The sequence below is a fragment of the Vigna radiata genome, chromosome 7 (assembly GCF_000741045.1).
Source record: "Vigna radiata var. radiata cultivar VC1973A chromosome 7, Vradiata_ver6, whole genome shotgun sequence".
Lineage (NCBI taxonomy): Eukaryota > Viridiplantae > Streptophyta > Magnoliopsida > Fabales > Fabaceae > Vigna > Vigna radiata.
Window position 1 is genome coordinate 28,915,264 of NC_028357.1, and position 19,066 is coordinate 28,934,329.

The 19,066-nt window shown below is 33.1% G+C and overlaps 3 protein-coding genes and 1 pseudogene across 3 annotated transcripts; 2 read left to right on the plus strand and 2 right to left on the minus strand.

Annotated features, from left to right (window-relative positions):
* Positions 1-7,455: 7,455 nt before the first annotated feature.
* Positions 7,456-9,258, plus strand: LOC106767413 (DNA-directed RNA polymerases II and IV subunit 5A). The gene is made up of 3 exons (XM_014652296.2): positions 7,456-7,907; positions 8,286-8,399; positions 9,008-9,258. The coding sequence occupies exons 1-3, from the start codon at positions 7,527-7,529 to the stop codon at positions 9,131-9,133; spliced, it is 621 nt and encodes a 206-aa protein (XP_014507782.1). The 5' UTR covers positions 7,456-7,526; the 3' UTR covers positions 9,134-9,258.
* A 1,478-nt stretch (positions 9,259-10,736) lies between these two features.
* On the minus strand, positions 10,737-11,944 carry LOC106766271 (bark storage protein A-like). The gene is made up of 3 exons (XM_022782765.1): positions 11,904-11,944; positions 11,163-11,451; positions 10,737-11,072 (listed from the first exon to the last, which is right to left on the minus strand). The coding sequence occupies exons 1-3, from the start codon at positions 11,942-11,944 to the stop codon at positions 10,737-10,739; spliced, it is 666 nt and encodes a 221-aa protein (XP_022638486.1).
* LOC106766272 lies at positions 11,773-14,389 on the plus strand. Its single transcript, XM_022783368.1, has 5 exons — positions 11,773-12,400; positions 12,669-12,842; positions 12,986-13,189; positions 13,278-13,391; positions 13,765-14,389. The coding sequence occupies exons 1-5, from the start codon at positions 12,320-12,322 to the stop codon at positions 13,819-13,821; spliced, it is 630 nt and encodes a 209-aa protein (XP_022639089.1). The 5' UTR covers positions 11,773-12,319; the 3' UTR covers positions 13,822-14,389.
* A 2,427-nt stretch (positions 14,390-16,816) lies between these two features.
* LOC106766273 overlaps positions 16,817-19,066 on the minus strand; it is a 5,310-nt pseudogene continuing 3,060 nt past the window's right edge.

Below are 19,066 nucleotides of genomic sequence, written 5' to 3' on the forward strand. Positions count from 1 at the left end.
AGTTTTTAGCAGTGCAGTACAGTTCAGTTCGATTTGCCCACCCCTATGTAGGAGCGTTAACTTAGAGGCAAGAAGGGTCTTTGTCCAAGTGGCATCTAAGTGTCCTGAAGTTGAATTTCCTATTAGTTTTCTTGGCATTGAGCATGATTCTTGTGGCATGATTAATAGTATTAATGGTATGATTAGATGAAAGTAATTAATATTTAACTAATTAAACAAGATCAAAATGAGAATTAAGTGAATTAAAGACTACGAAGAGTTAACTTTGTTAATTTTAAGTGATCAATAATAATGACGAAATTAACATTATCACATATTAGCATTAGGAAACGTACCATGTAATTGTTAGGTTTTTTATGAAGTCTTAGATGACCATGAGTAGACTATAATAACTAGAAAAGACTGAAAGCGTGAGATTAAGGATGATAGGAAGTCAAGAGGAGATAAGTTTTAAAATATTAAATTATTTTTAAAATAAATTCAATTTCATGTGTCTAAGTAAAAAATTATAAATGTATAATATTTAATTTTAAATGATTTTCTTTAATAATTAATATTTTTTATGTAATAATTTTATTTTTATCCTTTTATATCAAATAAAATTTTCAAACAATGATTAGTGAATATCGAATATTCACGAGTTAAATACCATAAATAAATAAATAAGTAAATTATTCATATTCATTATCCACATATATTTGCAGGAGTGAGACACTGGTGGTGGTGAGATGTATACGCTGGAAAGAAATTATATATGCAATAAAGTTAGTAATAGATAGAAAAATAGCGGTTTAGCTGTTATGTAAAACAAATTTGGAAGTAGTTGGTAAGTAGCATTTGCATGTATCGTGATATATGTGTGACAGGTGGATACAATAGGGATTTCGACTGCATTTGGTTGCTAATGGGGAAGACTTAGTTGGAACTACATGCATTTTCCTTTTCTGTTTCATGTTGATCCGAGAGTCCTGTGATGTAACAGTATGATAGGATTGAATGGTTTTCTTATGATGATCACTGAAATAAGATATGAATGTATCGTTGGGGTCAAAGTTTTCATTATTTTTTAGTTATTGTCAAAGTCCATATTTTTTTACAGTGGGTAAAGAAGCCGGCCCCACGTCCGAGAATGACTACATTTCCAGTCGGAGATTATTGTTTACATTTATTCGTGTAGGTGTAAGGCGCGATGACTACTTATTGGATAAAGAGAGATCGGATTAATAAAAAAAAATCTAGAAAAGAAGATGGAAAAAGAAACTCAATTGAGAATCAAGACGAAAAGATGGAAAAAGAAACTTCAATTAACCTTTATTTTATACTATTATAATAAAAATTGAATATAAAAAAAATTTTGATATACCTAAATTTTGCAAAATATTTTATCGAATTTTTGACTACACAGAGACAATCAATGAAAAAAGACGAAAAAAATCTAGTACTAAATGAAATTTCATTGTTATGTTAGAAGAAGGATAGCTATACTGATTCGGTATACTCAAAAGATACCGTTGGTACAAAATGGACGATCTAACAAAGATTATATTTCAGTAAATTTCGCCTTACTGATCTTGTCTTTTATGGACTTGACCTCCCTTTTTGACTCTACAAGAATATGTAGATACATATTTCTGAATATGTGTAACCATTAGTGGAAAGATATTTTTGAACATGAAAAATTTGAATTTGTTTTCTATTACTCTATTGTGTCTTTAAAATGACCTTGATAAAAGTTAAACAAGTAAAATAATAACTCGATTCTGCAAAGGATCAGTAATAGAAAACTAACGCACCAAAAAAATTTTCAAAAAGCTATTAAACATACCGTTTCATTACAAGACCATACAAGATTTAGGATGCACATTTAAAGGTACTTTGGTTAAAAGCTAATGATTTGGCACTCGGAAAAATAAGGGGACATCTCATCTCTCCTTCGGCAATTTAGAGTTCACAAAGTTGAAGACAATATAATCAATGTAATTTAATGCTTGCTAACACCTACCACATACTCCAGTCATGCATGCAAAGAAGTGTCAGAGAAAGCTATTGAACAATTAAGAATAATATTTGGTTTAGGAAGGGTGCATTTCGAAGGAAGAAAAATGATCGAGAAATACAATCGATGAACACAGGGGGTGAGGAAAGTAGAGTGAATAGAAATAACTTAGAAATGAAGTGAAAATTGTTTAAGATATAAAATAAATAAACAAAAAATTCTTCAATGTTTAATCACCAGCATATGTAATTTATTTTAATGTTATCACTGTTCCTTTCTTATTATATTTGAGGAAAAATAAAGGTTTAAATCCTTTTTCGGTCCCTAAGTTATAAATTGGTGTTCAGTTTAGTCTCCACTTTTAAAAATGTCAACCTTTGGTTCCTAAGTTTTAAAAAATGTATAAAATAGTGATGAAGATTGAAAAATAGTTATTTTCATATGTCAATTTGATCAAAATTACACCCTTTACTACTCGGAATGAGCTTAGAATCAAGCAAAACTCAATAAATGAGTCTAAAGAGAGTCAAAAGTTGTTTCTAGCAATTTTATGCTTGTTTTGCATTGTTTTGTAGCTAATTTGAGAAAAGTAAAGAATGGAGTTAAAGATATAAGTGTTGACTCAAGAAAAGAGCAGAAAAATGAAGATTTGAAGAGTCGACATACCGCCCAGCGACACACTTAAACCGCCGGGCGGTCAAGGACGAGGAGTAGGCATGGCGATTGACGCTGGGCGATCCTGAGGGAAACCACCGGGCGGTGGCGATTGCTGCCGGGCGGTGTGGAGGCAAACCGCCGGGCGACACACTTAAACCGTCGGGCGGTGGTCCGCTGGGCTTGGACCTGTTTTCTGTGTTTTTTATGATCTGTTTGGGCTTGGGCTTGTTTTATGTTTTAGGGTTTGTATCTTTTGATGGCTTAGGCACAAAAACACACTTTTCACCCCTTTTGGGGTAGATTTGGAGATGGTGACAGTTCTCCTTTTCTCCTTTTTAGGGTTTATATCTCTTTCATTCCATTCTTCATCTAGATTCATCATTACAATGGTGAACTAAACCCTATTGTTGTTAGGGGAAACAATGTAATCTTTTGATGCTCTCTTTAATTGAAACTCTTGATTATTTATATGGTCTCCATATGTTTTGATTGATAATTGTTGGGTTATCATCTGTGCTTAAAGCCTTTATCGTTTAACTCATTCGGTAACTGATGTTTGTCTTTATTGATATGGGGACGTACAGTAATGACATGAACTGGTGAGTAATTTCTTGATTTTGCAATACCACCTAGGGATAGGGGTAGGACGATCAATTGCGCTAACTTCTGTTTGTAATGCGGTATTAATTGCTAGGGGAGGCTAGGGATAGCAAGCCAGTAGTTAATATTAGGCCCTTTTCGCTGAGGGATCGAGTTAAGGGGAGGCTAAGAAAGTCGCATAACAATTGAATTAATCAAACTAATATTCAAGGGTAGTATGTAAGAGAGAGCGGATTAGATGAAATTGTAAACCCCCAACAACTCTATTCATTCATCCACTTTTGTGTTTAACCTCAATTGATCAAATTGCATTCATGTTTATTTTTTCTGCACTTTATAAAAATCTCAAAATATTATTTTTATAGTCTTGATTGGTTAAGCAAAAGCACAACAGTTTAGTGTCGTGAGTCTCTTGGGAAAATGATACTTGGACTTACCATTTTATTATTACTTGAACGATTTGGTACGCTTGCCAATTTGTCAACACCCAGCAGTTAACGAAATCAATGAAATATGTATCACATCAGTCTCCTCTATATTCTTTCATACTTGTGGGCTCTTTGAAGGTTGCAAAATCTCCATATCTCGATGGCAACTTGGTATATATTTCATTGATTTTGTTAACGGTTGGGACTGATTTGATACATTTTTTATAACTTAGGGACCAAAGGTTGACATTTTTAAAAGCGGAGACTAAACTGAACATCAACTTATAACTTAGGGACAAAAAAAGGTTTAAACAAAATATAAAAGGGTGTGTAGACTTTCAACCCTTTTTAGCTATATTTCCGCTACCAAACATTCTTCATTTCCCATCTCTCTTTAATTTCAACTCCCCTCTGTCTTCCTTATTTAATCCCTACCAAACACACTAATAGAATCCATAATGACTAGTGGAACAGACAACATCTGATTCTAAAGCTAGTGATTGAATACACGAAATTTGGTCAATGTAAACCTTAGAACCATCTGCAAGGGTGATGAAGTGCAAAATTTTCACGATGGATAAACATTAATACTATAAAAAAGCTGCAAAGTCCAAAATCTATTAAAGTCCGTAATTACCAAATTTGGGGTACAAAAATCATTAAAATTTAGATATACTTTGTACTATAGAACTTTTTTTTCTTGCGGAGTGAGATACTTTCTGTGTCTAGAACCCTATAATTAGGAGAGGTGCTGATTATTCTTGAAAACCATGTAGGGAACGTCTTAAGTGTGCCCCTTTAGCTTACAGTGTTGGGAGCATTGTGGTCTAGAACTTCATACAATGGGAATGTTGAGTATGCAACAACTTGATTTCAAAGATTCTCAAAATCCTTAGGAAAGTCATGCAGAAGAAATGTTATATGCATATTGGTATAATTTATCCACTATTTTCTTAAGGTTATTACTAATAAGATTGTCTTAATTAGCTGGCTGGTTGACCGAGTCGTTTAAATAGAAAGAAAATATATACTTTGCATTGGAAGAATTGTGAAGCTGTGAAATGAGTCATAAAGGCACTGATTGACATTTGCATATACTTTTTGGCTTCATTTCTCATATAAGGATTTATCCAAAATAGTAATGGCCATTAAAATCAATAGATAGTCAGAAGGGATGTCAATTAATAGCTACTTGTCTACCATTCTTCCTTTAGAGAGGTGAAAATATCTTCCGCCTTCTTGGAGAATGATCAGAGTGCTAAAGGTAACTTTTGTCAAGGACCCAAACTTCAACATATGAATGTCAATTAAGGCTACACTTGTTAAATTTCACAGAGAAGTGATATTTCTGATTCTTGCTCAGATAGAACTACAAAAACAAATGAACAAATGTCACTCACACCGCTGCAATACTTCATTGATCTAGGGTTAACAGACCCACTGCTCAGATTAAGGAAATAAATAACCTGAGACTTGGAATGGACAAAGAATGGACCAAAACTAACAAAGGTAGTGCACTAGTTGGATTTGTTAATGAGAAGAGGGTACATGGCTTTCACACAAGCTGGAGTTTAAAGTGTCTGGGCAACAATGGACGCAGTTGAGTGAACAACCCGGTGCAGAAGCAGGATGAGAAGTCCACGTTTAATTGAGAATCAACCTGCTTTGACAACATGTTGTCACTAAGGACAGTATTATGGTGCTTTGGAAGTGTTTCAAGTGGTGTTGACACTTAGCAATAAGGATTTACTTGGAATAAATCATGGTATTTTGAAGAACAAAAAAGTTGAATAAAATATGGATTAATATCCCTAGGTTACTGATAGGTTTCTGAACAAGAAACCTAGTCAAAGACACTCTCACACACTCTCAAACAGTAAAACGAAATGAATTTTTGTATTATTTACAGTAAAGAATCGTTTATACAATCAAGATCCATGGGCATAATCCCCTTCACTGTTCTAATCAGCGTGTCAATAATCAATCTTTAAAAAAAAACTTCCTTCTAACTATACAATCAATCTATATATATAATCTCTTTTCCCACCCAGCCTAACTGTTAAAAACAGTTAGATGTTATTAATGCTAATTATTCTTCTTTCGTACACTCTTCGCTTCCTATCATTATCATCCGCAGAAGCTCAACCTTGTTCTCAAGGTTGAAATCTGGACATTGATCCTTGATAGTCAATTCATCTTCCCATGTCGCCCCATCTTCACCACCCTCCTGCCATTCTTTTAACAACTGTTGTACTCTCTCCTCCCCTTTCTGTAACTATCTTCTTCTCATAATTCTTTTGGGCCAAAATGAGGGCCCATCTACATTCAAATCTTTTGGCAACTCCTTCTTTGCCCTCTGCTTTCCTACAACCTTATTCAACTGCGATACATTGAACATTGGATGTATGCGTGCTATCTCTGGTAACTCGAGCTTGTAGACCACCTCCCCGCCTTCTGTATAATTTGGAATGGCCCAAAGTACCTAACTACTAACTTCGGGTGAAGTCTGGTTGACATTGAGGTATGCCTGTGAGGCCTTATCTTTAAATATACCTAATCTCCAACCTCTACATTCACGAGTCTCCTTCCTTTATTGGCCTGTTTCACCATGAACTCCTGAGCCATCTTTAAATTGGATTTTAACTGCCTCAGAGCTTCATCCCTGGTCTGTAATTCCTGACTCACAGCCTCCACTGAAGACTCTCCCGTTATAAACCTGTGCAAGGAAGGAGGAGATCTCCCATATACGGCTTCAAAAGGGGTACACCTTGTTGCTCTTTGGTAGCTAGTATTATACCAATACTCCACCCCTTGGGTTGTTCAAAACAGAAACATCTTAGATAGCCTTCCAACACCCTATTTAACACCTCCGTCTGCCCATCGGATTCCGGGTGGTATGCAGTGCTCATTTTCAATTGAGTGCCCTTCATTTTGAACAACTCTTCCCAAAAGACACTCAAAAAGAGGGAATCTCTGTCATTGACAATGGAAATAGATACCCCATGTAGTCTAACTATCTCTGTAACAAATATTTAAGCAATTGTACGAGCTGAGTATGGATGTTTGAGTGGCAAGAAATGTCCATCACTACCAATATAGCATCATATCCATGTGATTTAGGCAGCCTCACTATAAAATCCATGCTCACCTCCTCCTAAATGGCATTCGAAATAGGTAGAGGCTACAACAATCCCTATGGAGATGAGGACAAGTACTTGTACTTGTATAGAAATCCGATAGCCATATGTTTCGGATGTTGATATCCGATAAATAGTTGTTTTTAAAATTGTTTTTTATTTAAATTTAATAATTATTTAATTTAATTTAATATTTTAATATAATTTGATATATTTTTAATATAGTAAATCAAATTGATTATTACTATTTTTACTATTATTATTTTTATTTTAATTATTTAATATAATTATTATTATAATATAAATCATATTTTAATAATTATTAAAATATAAAATTAAATTAAATAATATTTAAATTTTAAATTAAATTAAATTATTATTAAGATGATGTAGAATGCTTTTAATAATAAAGAGAAAAAGTATGAAAAGATATTTATTAGACTTAAAAATGAAATTGTTTAAAAAATTGAAGGTATAAGATGAGTTGTGAGAAGGTCAAAAGTGAAATTTTTAAAATTACACAGTAAAGAGTTGGAGGTGTAGGATGAAACACTCACTAATTTAATCCAAAAAAATCTTGAAATTTATTTTAAGCCCGGAAACCTACTGGGGCCATATTCACCTTCATTTAAAAGAGCAAACTTTAGCACAAACGAACAAAGGTAATTAAGAAGAAGAAAATTTGGGAAGAAAAGCAAAAGAAAGGAGATGGTGCTTCCTGATGAAGAAATTTCGAGGCTCTACCGAATCAGGAAGACGGTGATGCAGATGCTGAGGGACAGAGGCTACCTTGTGGGAGACTTCGAAATCAACATGTCCAAGCACGAGTTCAAATCCAAGTACGGCGAGCACATGAAGCGCGAGGACCTCGTCATCAACAAGTCCAAGAAGGACAACTCCGGCGATCAGATCTACGTCTTTTTCCCGGAAGAGGCTAAGGTCGGCGTCAAAACCATGAAGACTTACACTGAGCGTATGAACTCCGAAAACGTCTACAGAGCCATTCTCGTCACTCAGACTAACCTCACCCCCTTCGCCAGAACCTCCATTAGCACAATCTCTTCCCAATTTTACTTGGAGGTTTTTCAGGTTGCCTTCTCTTTCTCTGCCTCTTTCTCTTTCAATGTTTGATTCAAATTCACCCGTCGCCAGAGGGGGCGCCGCGACCTGTGCGATGCCGGCGTCAACCACCCACTTTCATCTGGGTCGGGTATTTGGGTTTTAGGTTTTTCTTTCCTTCCCTTGTTTGTTTTAATTTATTGGGCTTCTGTTTAAGTATAATAGTTTTTTTTGGTTTCTTTTGTAAAGCATTATACTTTTTAATCATTGAACTCTGCATAAATATAGTAGTATTGAAAAGCATAATTATATTGAGTATTATGATAGTTTCTAGGTATACTGTTATATGCATAACAGTTTTATTTAATTTGTTGTGAATGTGAGTTTTATGTTGAAGTATTGTTTCAGGAGGCAGAGCTGCTGGTGAATATTACAGAGCATGTGCTTGTCCCTAAACATCAGCTTCTCACCGATGCTGAGAAGAAAACCTTGCTTGAGAGATATACTGTGAAAGAAACTCAGGTTGGTCACTTTTCGCTTGGTGAAAATGTTTAGCGTGCCTTATCATTTTTTCTTTTGGATTGTATAGTTTCAAACAATTGTTCTTGGTTCTGGAATCATTAAAATAAGAGCTAGAACTTTGAATTATAATATGTTTTTTCTTGTTTTTGGAAACTCGATTTAATGACACGAGAGTGTTTTGTGATTAATTTAGTGGGCGACGGATTCAGTTATATTTTTTCTTAACTTTGTTTAATTTTCAATGTGTTGAATAACCAACTTCATTCTTCCAAAAAAAATATAAAAGAAACCAGATAAATTTGAGCAAAGTTAAGTAAAGATATGTGAAAAAGTCACTCAATCCTTTTCCCATTTAGTGTTTTACTCAAATTTTTGTCTGAGTTTAATTATAATGCATTAGTTTTCACTTTACTATTATTATTCAATAGTGGATTCGTAAGATTGTTGATTTTTTAAGGATTACTTTAAAATTCATATTTAAATCGGTTGAGTGTAAAAATTTTAAACACTGAGTAAATTAAAAATTAAACTCTCGTTTATTTCAGTGTTTGTTTTGGGTTTTGTGTTTGATGCTGACATGGTGCCTTTTTTTGTGGGGTGGATCTCAGCTACCTAGGATTCAGGTGACAGATCCTGTAGCAAGATATTATGGATTGAAACGTGGTCAAGTTGTGAAGATTATTCGGCCGAGTGAAACTGCTGGAAGATATGTTACATATAGATTTGTTGTATAAGAATGTTATAACTTATTGACTACATTACTTTTTAGGATATGTTTCATAGTAATGGACAGAGATGTGAAGCTTGTGGATTCAAAGTCCCATTTTTATATCGAAATTGATTGATGCTGTTATGAACAGTCGTGTGTTATATGAAGCTTTGTTTCTTTTCGTAATGGACCAATAATGTCTTTTGGTAATACAGACGAGAGCTTCCTAATTGTCTATTTAGGTTGTTGATGTTGACATAGATGCAAATCAAGGGATAGAGATGTGAATTTAGAGGATCTGCACTCCTTTTTCTGAACCTCGACGATACTCTCTTTCTCTCTTGCTTGTTTTCTTTCAGTGAGTTTGGCTCTCTCATTCTTCGTATTTCATTCCTAATCAATCCAATGTTTGATGAGAAGCATGGTGCTTCTGTTTTGATTTGTTTTTGTCTTGATTCTGCATTTCTGTTAACAAATCTGGTTGAAATTGTGCTTTTAAGTTTGTTGCTTTAATTACTAATCAATTCTTAGTCAAATCCTCTTCTCACAATATTTGAAAGTACTTTTATGGCTTTTAAAAGATAATTTGCACCCATGTTCTTAACAGAAATTAGTTTTTATAATATTAGAAGATTCACGTTTCTGTTTGAGGGTTTTTGTATTGGTTCCATATTTACTCTTTCTGTTATTTACATTTTCTCTTTCTTCCTTTTCTGTATATATACACATGTCCACATTTTAATAAAGCAAGTCTGAGCAGCATGATACGTGCTTGCATTGCGTTTCTCTCTGTGCCATTTACTTTCTTATTTGTCATGGTATCAAGAGCCTGACGATCTTCTCCTTCCTCATCACTTCCGTCTGCTATCATGGGTGATGAGTTTGATCCTTCTCTCAACGTTCATCACTTCCGTATGCAAGGACAGTTAGGAAGATTTTTTGTTGTTTTTGTTTTTTCGTTTTAGCAGTGATTTTGTAGCTGGTTGTGTTATGCAGAATCAAGATGTCCAAATTGTGTCCGTATGTAACTGTTTGTGCACGTATTTAAGTTTTCTTTCTCAATAGTATATGGATCAGAAGAGAAAAATGGTATCAAACACCATTCAGCATTGTGAAACCTTTGTTTCTAATCAGCACTTTGGCATGTATTCATACTAACAAGGTAGCCATGCCTGTCAACATTTGCATCACCTCGGAGAAATTATGAATAATAATTCAACACATGATTTATTTAAAATGCAAGTAGATGAAAAGTTTAAAAGAGATAGTATATTATTTGTGAGTTTCTCCATATAACTAAATAAGAATGAAATCGAATTCAAAACTAAAATTTAAAATCGTCTCACCTTTTATGTGATTGAAGGTAGAGAGAATCGATATCAATAAGTTATTGTTCTATAATGAGATTATTGTTTTAGTTTTTTTTTTAGGATAATTTATTTTTTTCTATTTTTAGCAATTAAATTTTCATGTCATCTAATTATGGTGTGTATTCAAACAATTTTGATTATGCTTTTATTTTCTAGTACACCACAATGGTTTAAACAACATCTATGAATTGGTAACACATTATTTGAAAGACATTAGACCACTAATTTAACTTTTTAAGAAAGACATTATAGTCTCTACTAATTTAACAGGGATATGAACTTGACAAGAACTTCAAATGAATTCTGAGATGCTAAGGAGNCAAAAACGTTTACTTCATTGGACAATGCAGAACCTCCACCAACTAAATCAGATAAAGCTCTAATGGCAATGAAGGGTTTCTTTTGTTGGAGGCACACTAATGCAACAGCAGCACTTTCCATATCAATAGCAGTTGCATTAAATCTGGAGTTCAAAAATTCTCTGTAAGCTTTGTTATCAACAAACACATTGGCTGCCACTCCTTTCTCCACTCTTGTCACAATAGGCTTCCTTGGCAAACATGTTGTGTTGACACAACTCTCCAATTTAACATTCTGCACAAAATGACTTTCTTTTTTGAGCTTTTCTTAGAAAGTCAATTATAGGTAAGTGATAATTAAGATGAGTTTAATTAACTTAATTACCTTCAGTTTTCCTGCAATTTTAAAATAAGTCTTGTCAACTCTAGTCCAGAAAATGTTGTGTCTAGCTTCTGGAATTCCATTCACAGGGAAAATTTCTTCTGATTGATACCACACTTTGTTCAAAAGATTTGTATCAGTGTTCAAATCTCTTGTCAAATCTAATTCGACTTGGTACCACAATGAAGTGTTTTTTTGTTTTTTATTTTCTGAAAAGACGCATTTCTTGCTTCTGGAGAGAGTATAAAATAAAGAAGCGATGACATCATGGTTGTTCAATATTAGGAACTTACTTCAGTTTTACTTGTGTGGACAAGATCCAAATGAATGCAGAATTGCTTATCAAAGATTGCGGATTAATGCATCTGTGCCTTTTGAAATTTTGTTTATGTTTGTATTTATTTTTGTTTTCTCTGTATGTTATCATTTTGATTTCTGTCGTTGTTGTTATTAGTTGCTTTCTAAACGAAGTCTTAATTTATTTTACGCNTAAAATTTGTGGCCTCAAATTGAACTTGGTTCCCCTTCAATTATTGCAAATTGTGTGCTTTGTGAATGAACTTTCTGCAGTTGTCATATTTCTGGTTTTTTTTTTTTTTTTTTTTTTCTGGTACATTCACATAGACTGTATGTTTTGATTTTTGATACTTATTCTGATGAATGCTTCAAATGCCTTCACCTAGTCTCTTATGCGACAACCTTTCTTGGTTTCCCTTTATAATTATTCTTTGAAAACGTAGTAACTAGCGCTTAACGAGATTGCTAAGGTTAGTTACTGCTATCATTTCCCCCGTCACAACATCTTCATTTGATTGATATTTGAAGGAATTTGAAAGCATGAAAGAAATTGAGAAAAGAAAAGCTTCAAAAAATAGTCAGACAAAAGGGTTCAAGAAAAACCGAAAGGAGAGAGAGTAAATTGCAACAAGATAATTCTTCAAAAAAATTGAGTGAAAAAGGAAATGAATCTAAGACACTCCATGATAGTAGACCAACTGCAAATAATACTATAAGTGATTCCAACACGGCCTCGGAGAATTCAGAAACTCATGAAAATGTGGTTATACATTACCTGGACGATGTCAACAGGTCTGAGGAGACACTTGCCGAGATCAAAGTTAATGAAATGGTTGCTAGTGAAAACAAAAATGAAGTGACCGATGATCATTCTACTGATTTGGAGAAAGAACAAAAGGAAGGGAATGACGAAGTATCAGATGCTGAGTCAGTATCTTCCCAAGGTGATTCTTTGACAAATGAGGATGAGAGAACCAAAGTGGCTTCAAAAGAATACTGTTTCTGGCCTCATTTTGGTTGCTAAGTATCAGATGCTCTGGGTGATCAAAACCAAGGAAATTTTTCCATCAATCTTTGAGAAATGCTTTCCAAGATGCCTTTCAACGACTCTGTCCTGTTCGAGCAGGAGGACATGAGTGTGGTTGTTTGCCCGTATTGGCTAGAATGGTGTGTTTTTCTACTATCCCTGATAACCTTCCATTCTTTCACCAGGTCATGGAACAATGCATAGCTAGACTAGACATTGCTATGTTCAGTGCTATTCTTCGGGAGTTGGCCCTTGAGATCCCAACTGATCCTATATCAGACCCTGTTGTGGATTCAAAGGTTTTGCCAATTCCAGCTGGGGATTTAAGCTTTGGTTCTGGTGCACAGCTAAAAAATTTTGTATGTATATTTGCCCTTTTTGTTTCTGCTTGTCTTTACACGTTGTAGTTAAAGATGAATATTTGAATTTCTAATCTGGAAGCTTTCATATAAAGGAAGTTTAGTTTGTGTTTACCCTTACGGAAGAACTACTTGAACTGCAGGTTGGCAATTGGTCTAGATGGCTTACTGACATGTTTGGCATGGATGTTGAAGATTGTGTACAAGAAGATCAGGAGGAGAAGGGTGAGAATGATGAAAAGCAGGGTGGGGCCGGTGAACCTAAGTCTTTTGTTCTCCTAAACTACTTGAGTGACCTTCTAATGCTGCCTAAAGACATGCTTATAGATAGAAAAATCAGACCGGAGGTTAGTTTTTCTTTTGCTACACATCAGTTTCACATTTTATAGGTTTGTCATTGTCTTTATTCCCTATGTTTCTTTGTTGTGCTTATAGGTGTGTCCTTCCATCAGTCTGTCATTGGTTATACGGGTTCTCTGTAACTTCACTCCTGATGAGTTCTGTCCAGACTTTGTTCCAGGAACTGTCTTGGAGGCCCTGAACGCAGAGGTATACCTTGCTAGATTTACTGTTTATGCTGTCACCAATTTATAAATGATTCATTGTATATAGTTACCCCCATAGTTTTATTAATTTTTCATGGTTAACAAAACAATAAACAAGCTACTAGAAACTGAGTTTCCTAAGCTTTACTATTTTAGATGTATGTTTAGCTTTAGTATTAGGACTGGCAGTGTTCGGTTAGATAATTTTGTTCACAAAGTTGATGAATTTTGTAGTACCGATGATGTAGAGCATTTTTTTTAAGTTGTACATTCTTCTTGCATTGAATGAGTTTTATTTTCCAAACACAAGTTGTATTTATCCATCAAGATTGTTTAAGTTAGTAGATGAACTTTTGCATGAAATTTCGTGCTGCCAGTTGAAGAAAAAGGAACGACTTAAAGTTTTAAGAGACTTACATGTAATAAACTGTTAGAAGGACTTGAAGTCTCGAATATGGGAAAGTCATTTGACATGGAAACTTGTAACTTGAGTAAGTGGTAGTTGTGCATAAATATTTCACTAGTCCGGCTGTTGTTGTGCACTTGTTTTTGGTTTTAATTTGTTAGTTTTAGTTATCAGTTCCAACTATTTGCTATTGTTTTAAATTCTATTCTGACTTTGAATTAATTGCAATTTCATGACGTTCGTCTGTAACTATAAGTTACATGTTCTTATTGGTGTTTACACTGTTTCTAATTGCCATCTTCTACCACTACCTCCTCCCTTAGCTTTTTCCAAGGACAATGTTGTCTCTTTTATTTATAGAATAAGTAATAGTTTCATAAGAATTTTTTTCGTGATGAGAAATAGGTAAAATGAAAATAAATAAGTAAAATAGAAAACATCATTATAGAATGAGAAAAAATGCACGGAAAAAATCACTGATGAAAGAGGAAATGTATTTATCTCAAGAACATATAGTAGTAGCATTTTCCATTCGATTTTTGTTCTTGATGGTATTAAATATTAATATGAATTTGTTTCGTTCTCATCCAACTATTCATTTTAACACTATTATTTTATTTTATTTGTAGATTTTTAATGATTCATTTTCCATAGAAGTTGCAGACATTGAAGCCGTTAGAAGCAGCCTGACTTTTTTTATTTTAAGTGTTATAGAAATTTGGCTACAACTCAAGTGTATATACATTAATGTAATATTTGGATTTGATATATAGTTTCATGTATAAATGATGTATTAAATATTAGACGATTTAATGTTTGAAATGAATTCTATTTGTTACTTTTGTTAAATTTGTTTATTTGAAATTATATTGATTATAAATTGATTGGATGAGATGATAATACTAACAATATTATTATAATTTCATTGGATGTCTAATGTAATAATAAATTTAAAAAAAAAACATATATTATGACGTACTAAATAATGTACATTTCAGAAATTACGTTATAATATAACGTCCAGAACTATGTCCTTATAAAAGATAATTTTTGTACGTTATAAAATATCATTTTTGTACATTATAAGTTTAATAATTATAAAATATTATTTTTGTACGTTATAAGTTTATTGAATCATTCTTGTTGCTAAAGTCCAGCATTTTATTATATTTTTATGGTTGAATCATTCTTGCTCGGGTGGTAAGGAAGCCGGCTCCAATCATTGCCTANATTGATTCATGTAGGTGCATGGTGGGGCATACGTGATGACTAAGTATNGGATAAAGAGAGACCTTGGATTAAAATAGCCGACCGGCTCAAAGTTTAGTCAACAAAAAAATCAGAAAAGAATCAAAGATAAAGAAACTTCAACCGAAAATAAAGATTTAGCACAGAAGGATACTAAGGAAGAAACGTCAACCGAAAATAAAGATTTACCACAGAAGATGGATACCAAGGAAGAAATTTCAACAAAAAATAAATAGAGAAACAGAAGAAGATGGATACCAAGAAGAAACTTCAACCAAAAATAAACAGAAAAACAAAAGACGGATACGAAGGAAGAAACTTCAACAAAAAATAAACAGAAAAACAGAACATGGATAGGAAGAAACTTCAACCGAAAATAAACAGAAGATGGATACAAAGAAGAAACTTCAACCAAAAATAAAGATTTACCACACAATATGGATACCAAGGAAAAAACTTCAACCGAAAATAAAGATTTACCACACACCTAGAACTATGTCCTTAGAAAAGATCATTTTTGTACATTATAAAATGTCATTTTTGTACGTTAAATAATTATAAAATATTATTTNTGTACTTTATAAGTTTAACCATCATTCATGTTTCAATTTCAGTTTTTATCATAGTTGCTTAAAATGAATTCCTTTTCTAAGAAGATGCAATGACTCATAAGATATGGTCGTCATCCGGTACGTTGCCTTTTATCATTGAATCATTCTTGCTCAGGTGGTAAGGAAGCCATGCTCGAGAATGCCTACATCTCCACGCCGGAGATCATTGCCTACATTGATTAATGTAGGTGTAGGCATGGTGGNGCATACGTGATGACTGAGTATTGGATAAATAGAGACCTTGGATTAAAATAGCCTACCTGGCTCAAAGTTCAGTAAAAAAAATCAGAAAAGAATAAGATGAGAAGATGGAAAAAGAAACTTCAACCGAAAATAAAGATTTAGCACAGAATGATGAAGAAACTTCAACCGAAAATAAAGATTTACCACACACCCAAAACTATGTCCTTATAAAAGATCATTTTTGTACGTTATACGTTATAATTTTAATAATTACAAAATGTTATTTTTGTACGTTATAAGTTTAGCAATCATTCATGTTTCAATTTCAGCTTTTATCCTAGTTGCTTAAAATAAATTCCTTTTCTAAGAAGATCACTAGTAGAAAAATAGTTTTTTATGACGGGTAAAAGTGACCTATTATGATGGATAACCTAGCATCATAGTTCTAGGCATCATAATAGGTCCTGCGCATTTTATGACNGACAGAAAAGTTCATCATAATAGATCCAGTGTATTATGACGAACTTTTTGTCACCTATCATAATAGGTCCAAATGTATTATGACAGATTTTCACTTATCAATCATAGTATAACGAATTTACCTATCATAATATGTAGTGTTTTATGACGAAAATTTTTTCACCTATCATAATATGTGGAAGATATTATGGCAAGTAATTGTTCACCCATCATAATATATACTTTTCAGAAATAAGCTTTTATTACATACATTGTTTACCTATCATAAAAAGTTGGTTTTATAAAATAAAAATCATTATTACATTTGAGATATCCATTCAATTTACAATTAATTTCATGTATTATAATCTCATTAATCAATTTATAATCAATATAACATGAAATGAACATATTCAATTAAACTAACATAATGAAATTCATTTCAAACATTAAATTGTGTAATAATATTTAATACACAATTTGTACATCAAACCATATATTAAATCCAAATATAATATTAACCTACACTACATTCTGAATGGCCAGGTAGCGAGGGTTTCTGCCATGTTCGTGGACCTTTACCAAGAGGTTGTAGCCACCGTATCTACAGGGGACCCTTCTGTATTCTACATCCACTACACCGTATTTCAATAGCTCTGCAGATGCATACGTTTTTCTCCCCAATTTTGAGTAGCCACGTGGACTCGTTATAAAGTCTGTTCTGTCTCCTCACCATAATCTGTCACCACCACGTATGCTCCATTCTCATCGCACAATTCTGCTATTTTACACCTAACCTGATTTTTCATCATTACCATCACCCTTTTTTATATCACAAATGAAACAACTACTTCCAACAGATTATGGAATGTATGATTTGAAGGATCCAGATAAGAAATTTAGTCTACTTAAAAAAACATGTTTTAAGGTGGTAATACTTTTCAATGAAAAAGGCTACAATAGTGTAATTTTTCTTAATTATTCCAAGAAACTCAAAGGGTTCATCGAGTGCAGTAACCTGAAAACATGCCCCACAGCCAGATCCATTCTTCCATAGCCAGGACACGCCTGCAACACTTCCATCGTTTACTGTTTTTCCATATTCGCCAAAGCCACAAGCTCCCCTAGAACATTATTAAATCATTTATGTTCACAACTAATATATGTAAAAAGAAAAAAGAACAAATTTAGAGTCTCAGTAAAATAAATTTTCAGTCATCTAACAAAGAACATGATTTTTATCGTAATAATTATTATAAAAATGAATAAGTAATAGTTTTTATATATTATAAACATGGCACTCAATTAAATAGCATGTATATAAGGTATACTGTTTAGTTATCTAAAACTTTTTAGCATTTATTCAATACATGTTATTTATTATTGAAAATATCATTTATATGTTACTGATGCAAGTTTTGCTTGTCCATGATATATAAACAAATAATATAAAAATGTGCTTGGTACACACCATACATGTACAAGTGCAAGAATAGATAGAAAAGAAGGTTCATACTTGGATTTCCATAACAATCTGGGCTACCATAATAGGTTGCTCTTGAGCAAGTAAAAGAGTCCTGAGAGAAACACAGGGCAAGTAAGAGCAGTGAGACAAAGAGAAGCCCAAGTTGGTGCTTAAAATTGAGTTTCATGTTAAAACAGAAAGACAGATGAATGCAACCAGTTTTAGAAGTGATCAATGCTAGAAAATATAGAATATAAGTGAAGCTGGAAGAACTATGAACAAAAGAAAGCTTGATGGAATAGAAAGCAAACATGTTGAGTCATATATATAGTTAGTTTACAAACACGACCTTGGACTTGACAATATACTTAGTTTCTGATGACCTTNGACTTGGCAATATACTTAGTTTCTGATGACCTTGGCATATAAGTAAATCCCAAAGCCCCTCCTGACCTTGGCAATATACTTAGTTTCTGATTACAAACACGATACTAAAGAATTGAATCATCCTTAAAAAGTATTTAAAGATTAATCCATCCACCTCATCTCTTATCCCTAACTCAATAAAGATAAGAAAAAACAATTTATGGCCAATGGCTAAGTGATGAGTCAATATTTTCTTGACTTTACTTAGTTTATTGTGCTAGAATTAATCAGAGAATTGTGCTTAATTTTCCGGTATTTTCCCGTTTTTCCTAAATATGCTTAATTTGATCGGAAATTCTAATTTTAATTAATTTGAATTTTCTGAGCTAATTATTTGCATTATTATTTGCAGGGAAAATTTTGGAGATATATTTTGGAGCATTGGGAAGGAGACAAAATAATTCAAGACTCTCAAATTAGACATTTTAATTTTTAGTTACATTGTAATTTAATTGTTTAAACTTTTTGGACAAACTTGTGCACATTGGGCCAAATTTTGGCAAAAACATGATGGGCCTAAATAGTTGTAGGACACTTGGAAACTTTAGGGTTTTTTGGTGGACCCCACCCAACCTTAAAAGCGGACACATGGCCCTAGGGATTCTAACATTCCCTTCAGCCGTCACTCTCATTTTTATTCTCGGAAGAACTAATTTTTGGCTGCAACGTTTTTTTTCTTCTTGGCTGGAACCATGCTTCAACTATTGGATTTTGGATGAATTGAGAAGCATGGTGTTTAATTTCTTTTCTTTGCTTTGCTGGATTTCAGAAATTACGTTATAATATAGAACTATGTCCTTATAAAAGATAATTTTTGTACGTTATAAAATATCATTTTTGTACATTATAAGTTTAATAATTATAAAATATTATTTTTGTAC

Bases quoted from the DNA above. Each gene is read 5' to 3' on its own strand.
- LOC106767413 (XM_014652296.2), top strand. From the start codon at position 7,527: ATGGTGCTTCCTGATGAAGAAATTTCGAGGCTCTACCGAATCAGGAAG. The intron at 7,908-8,285 runs GTTGCCTTCTCT...GTATTGTTTCAG, and splicing joins TTTACTTGGAGGTTTTTCAG to GAGGCAGAGCTGCTGGTGAA. The intron at 8,400-9,007 runs GTTGGTCACTTT...GGTGGATCTCAG, and splicing joins ATACTGTGAAAGAAACTCAG to CTACCTAGGATTCAGGTGAC.
- LOC106766272 (XM_022783368.1), top strand. From the start codon at position 12,320: ATGATCATTCTACTGATTTGGAGAAAGAACAAAAGGAAGGGAATGACG. The intron at 12,843-12,985 runs GTATGTATATTT...CTTGAACTGCAG, and splicing joins GTGCACAGCTAAAAAATTTT to GTTGGCAATTGGTCTAGATG. The intron at 13,392-13,764 runs GTATACCTTGCT...TCGTGCTGCCAG, and splicing joins TGGAGGCCCTGAACGCAGAG to TTGAAGAAAAAGGAACGACT.